The sequence below is a fragment of the Chelonoidis abingdonii genome, chromosome 2 (assembly GCF_003597395.2).
Source record: "Chelonoidis abingdonii isolate Lonesome George chromosome 2, CheloAbing_2.0, whole genome shotgun sequence".
In the NCBI taxonomy this organism is placed as follows: Eukaryota; Metazoa; Chordata; order Testudines; family Testudinidae; genus Chelonoidis; species Chelonoidis abingdonii.
Window position 1 is genome coordinate 192,070,104 of NC_133770.1, and position 5,352 is coordinate 192,075,455.

The 5,352-nt window shown below is 39.2% G+C and overlaps 1 protein-coding gene across 4 annotated transcripts in view; it reads left to right on the plus strand.

Moving 5' to 3' along the window:
* Window positions 1-5,352, plus strand: part of CARMIL1 (capping protein regulator and myosin 1 linker 1) — a 282,448-nt gene that overhangs the window by 123,171 nt on the left and 153,925 nt on the right. For all 4 annotated transcript variants that reach the window (XR_012655331.1, XM_075062881.1, XM_075062880.1 and 1 more), the window contains exon 4: window positions 4,080-4,139. Coding sequence is in view for 3 of the 4 variants with exons in the window: in XM_075062881.1 (XP_074918982.1) it covers window positions 4,080-4,139 (60 nt within the window). In the remaining variant the exon portion in view is untranslated. The remainder of the gene's footprint in view (window positions 1-4,079; window positions 4,140-5,352) is intronic.

Here is a 5,352-nt window from a genome sequence, read left to right on the forward strand (position 1 = left end):
ACTGCTAGAACAGGGCCTCACCCTCCCTGACTGAACTAACCTCGTTATCTCTAGCTTGCTTGCTAGCATATATATACCTGCCCCTGGAAATTTCCACTACATTAATCTGACGAAGTGGGTATTCACCCACGAAAGCTCATGCTCCAAAACGTCTTTCAGTCTATAAGGTGCCACAGGATTCTCTGCTCCTTTTACAGAAAGATTAATAAATGATAATCACTGGTGCTGGAAAGTGCTCCTCTCCCTCATATCCAGATTGAAAACATGTGCTGAAGGCTAAGACTCTTCTTTTGATGTCCCTAATGTTTATGGAAAGAAATGAGGGTTGCAAATTTTCATATGTCAAGTGGAAATGGTGTCATTTAATGTTCTGAGAATGGAAATGGCAGAAAAATAATCAGTGGAAATAGCCATAGTATTAATTTAGCACTGAAAACACTTTTAAAAATGTCTTTTTGGTGGCTTTATTTCATAATATCTTGTGAGATTGGTTGTGCTGTATCTTTTTTTTTTTTTTTAAATCAAAGCCTAAAATCTCTATTCTAGGCTAATGAAATTGGTGGCATCGATAATAAGTGAAATGGATGAATAGTTTTCAAATGAAAGCCGCTCTTCACAGACACAATTTTTTTTGGAAATTGGATCCTTTCTGATTCAACACCAGTATGCTTGTTGAGAGCATCTTTCTTTACTAGCATAGGTGTGCAGGATAGTTGACTTCCTAAAATCTAGAAAGTTTTAAAAGCTGCACAGGATCTTAGTGTTGCTGATGAGCTCAGTGACTCCTCTTGATGTCATCTAGCAAAGGAGCGTTGAGAGAGATGAGAACATATGACATTTTCCTGAGATAGTATTATAACCTATGATCATTTAATACACTAACGATGAACAAGTGGTAGAGTGATTTAGTTGTCCTGAAAAGTGCGATGTGGACTGGAGGAGGATGTAATTGATTTGTATTTTTAGTGTCAGTTTATTGCTATAATCTTTTTCTTTTATTTATGGCTGATCAAGTATTTCCTTCTCTCCATTCCCCAATGATGCAAAAGACTTTATTTTTGCGATATGAAGACATCTCTCCCTTACGCAGACCTTCTGAAAGAAAGAGGAATAGAAAGATTACAAACACTCACCACCTTGGTTCCTTCAAGGAACTTTTGTGAAATCTACTATGTCCTGAGAACTTCAGTATTGAGGTTACTGTTTTACTTTTGTATGGAATTCCAAGCATTAGCTCATCCTGAACAGCCATAAAATTGACATTGAAATTTTATTCCAGGCACATGAATATAATTAAAGAGATGAAGATTGGTTAAATGTGACATTTGCCTAACATAAAAAAAGTCAAGTTATGGACTCCTCTTTGCAGTAGTCTTTATGGAGGATTCTCTGCAGCTTGAAGTCTTCAAACCACAATTTGAGGACTTCAATAACTCAGACATAGGTTAGGGGTTTGTTATAGAGATTGTATGGCCTGCATTGTGCAGGAGGTCAGACTAGATGATCATAATGGTCCCTTCTGACCTTAAAGTCTATGAGTCTATGAGACTCCTCTTTGCAGCACAGTGCACTTCCACACATAGTGACAGACTCAGGGCCGCCTGGGGAGGGGAATTTGCCCTGGGCCCCGCAGGGGCCCCCACGAGAGTTTTTCAGGGCCCCTGGAGCGGGGTCCTTCACTCGCTCTGGGGGCCCCAGAAAACTCATAGGGCCTGGGCCCCCGAAGCTTCTTCCGCTCCGAGGCTTCGGCGGCAGGGGGGTCCTTCCTCTCTGGGGTGGAAGGACTCCCCGCTGCCGAATTACCGCCGAAGACCCGGTTGCACTTTGGCGGTGGGTCCTGCTTCAGCGGTAATTCAGCGGCGGGGGGCCCCCACCGCGGGTCTTCGGAGCACTTCGGCGACGGGTCCCGGAGCGGAAGGACCCCCCGCCGCTGAATTACTGCCGAAGCGGGGCCCCCTGCCTCCAAAACCCCAGACCCCCGGAATCCTCTGGGTGGCCCTAGACAGACTCCACACATTGATAAGGAGCTGTCTTTTCCCTCTAATAGAGAAGGAAACACACCACATACACACTGTATTACAAACTTAGCAACATTAGCAAATATTGAATGTTGACATAAATGCATAGATTAAGTATCTGGTGTCTGATATGTTTGATGGTTCAAGATTCCAAATGTACTTTTGGTACTAGTTTGCAGTGAGTTTTAGCTACGTGGAAAGTTTGAAAGTGAACAAACCCAGATGGCTGTTAGCCAGTGGTGTCCTAAAAAGGTGAAACACTCAGAATAGTGGTTATCCTTTATAGGATACCACTAGCCAACAGAATAACTCTTTTTTTAATTATTTTTAATTCATAAATTAACATATATACTTGACAATCCTGGGAAAATTGACACACAAATTATTTGTTATACTTTTTGGAAAGATTTATTGTATTACACACACGCGCACACACTTGCAACATTGAATCCCCCCATCTTAATTATAGAGATGTTGCCACACCTCGCTATTGCACACTGATATTCAAAGTGTTCTTTGCAAGACCAGCTTTTTGAATCTGTTGCTTCTGTATAGATTTTTTTGTTTTGTTTTGAAGAGCTGTTTTAGGTTAGTGTGAATATACGAAGTTAACACACATGCAACACATACTTTTACTGGGGCCATCAGAGACTGCTGAATAAATAATGTGCAAAGTAGGAACAATTTAGATGATGGAAAGTAGCTCCTAAAAGATCCATAATAGTCTGTTGAATAAATACATGTACACTATGAAATGTGTTAAATAGACTCTTAAAATGTTCCTAGGTTCTAGGGAACTGGATGACTCGGTATTGGACTGGCAATGGAATATGGAGACTTTCACTGCTAAATGTGTGGTTTGAATATAGTGTATGTCACTAGTGATCAAAAGCTGCCATCTGATGACTGGCTGTCCTATGTGAATGTAGAGGAAGATACAGTAGATAGGTGTCCACATCACAAAAACTGATACTAACTGGCAATCTCAGATGAGAAGTAACTGAATGGCTATGAAAATGAATGAATTTCTTACAAGGTGATCTCTTCATGCCAAAATGATATACTTTGGTGTGAGCAATGAGGAAATGCTTGCACTGCCACTGCCTAGGCTAAATCTGTTCTGTGGCTAAATAAAAGACCTTTCCATTGCTGGTTGAGGAGCATCTTTCATGAACAGGAAGTGTATTTTTCCAGGCTGCTTCATGCTATGATGCTGCTGTACATTATGTTTCTTAACTTGGTGCATATTCTTTTGTCCGTCTCTTCAGCTAAATGATTGGAAAGTTAGTTCACCCTTTTGTGAAAAACTACTTTTAACACCAAAAAGAAAGGGGAAAAAAATCAATTTCACTAAACTAAATACAAACATTTTTTGGTTATTGCTTATTTCTTTGGAGGACAGAAGTGATGAGTTATAATTAGAAACTTTCATTGGATTTTAGCCTTTAATCCTAAAGTCCTGAGTGAGAGGAGAATGGCATTAAACTGTGCTGCCCATATACTCACTGGTGAAAACTATAACATGATAGTCTGTGAGGAAGATTTCTCTAGATAAAAAGTGTCTCACATGCTATTATAGGCCTGTGTAGGTGTTCTTTCCATAAAATAAATGGTCACATTTATGAAGAGTGCTTTTATAAATAGCTCGTAAAGCTCTAATTAATGATTAATAAATGGTTAACCAGTTAGAGTACAATAGGTCAAGAAGTTGCTTATAAACATCTATAACATTTTGTACTGATGTGCTTAGAACTACATGTAACGCATACTACTCAGTCAGGTAACAGCCTTGAAACTTCTGCTAGTCATTTTTAACCCATAAAAAGTTATTTGTAAACACAGCTTTAATATAAAATGTAATCAAATGTACTAAATATTTGCGTGTACACAATAAAGTTGTTATTAGAGCTGAGACACAATTACTATTAACCTTCTTGTTTAATCAGTCCAGATGCATTCCTCTTCCTTAACTTGTGAATAATGTGGCATTTTCATATGTTTTGGTTAATGTTTAAAAATGAAAACAAGGTATTTATATTCTGCACTTGTTTTATATTACAGCTAGAACTAACTTTCAGCTACTTAGAAATCCAACGAGTAACCTCCAGTAAACCAGGTCAGGTGAGTGTTTTCAAGACCTAAAGGATTTAATATTGTGAAGTTCTGATCTACAGTGCCAGAAGTATTCTAATTAGAATAAAATCGTTTACTTTCTGCTTAGTTTTAAACCTTCATTCTGATCAAGCAGATAATGCTATTGAATGTAGAGCTTCTCATCTAGTAAGCACAGTGAACATTTTGAATTCTTATGTTCGCACTGCTTGGAAAGCCTAGCAATAATAATAGTAATTTTAAAAGTCAAGTTTAGGAATGAAATGTGTGGGTGAGATGAAGATAAGAAATGCATCCCTTTCATAACTCAGCTGGAACAGAACTAATTAGATGTAAGTTTTCATTTATAATATAAATGTGATATTTTTCTCGGTAATAATGAAAAACAATGAATTTCTGAGATTATTCATCCCGTACCCTGCAAGTCTAAGGATTTTTATGGGAAATACTGGCAAATAGTGGTGCTTATATTACGCACAAGACCTGAAGAAGAGTTCTGTTTGGCTCAAAAGCTTGTCTCGCTCACCAGCAGAAGTTGGTCCAATAAAAGATATTACCTCAACCACCTTGATTCTCTAATTTCCTGGGATCGACACAGCTACAGCTACACTGCATACACAGAATTAGTTTAATTTCAACATGGGGAAATAGTTTTACTTTGTGTAATGACCCATCCGCTCCCAGAATTTATTCAAGACCAATTTAATGGTGTCCAGTTTGCAAATTAATTCCAATTCAGCAGTCTCTTGTTGGAGTCTGTTTTTGAAGTTTTTTTGTTGTAATATTGCGACTTTTAGGTCTGTAATCGAGTGGCCAGGAAGATTGAAGTGTTCTCCAACTGGTTTTTGAATGTTATAATTCTTGACGTCTGATTTGTGTCCATTTATTCTTTTACGTAGAGACTGTTCTGTTTGGCCAATGTACATGGCAGAGGGGCATTGCTGGCACATGATGGCGTGTATCACATTGGTAGATGTGCAGGTGAAGAGCCTGTGATAGTGTGGCTGATCTTATGTGATATAGCCCCCAAAGCAATTTAGAGTAACCAGGGTTTGCCAGCCTCTTGACACTTTCTACACCAGGGGGTGTGAAATTCAGTGGTATAGAGCCAGCTGTTCCCGCTCTCTGGCACTGGAGGATTTTCACACACACCAGGGGACTCTGGCCACTTTTGTCAGGTTCAGACTATCTTCAGGCCTGGGGGTGGGGGTGTCTAGGGAGG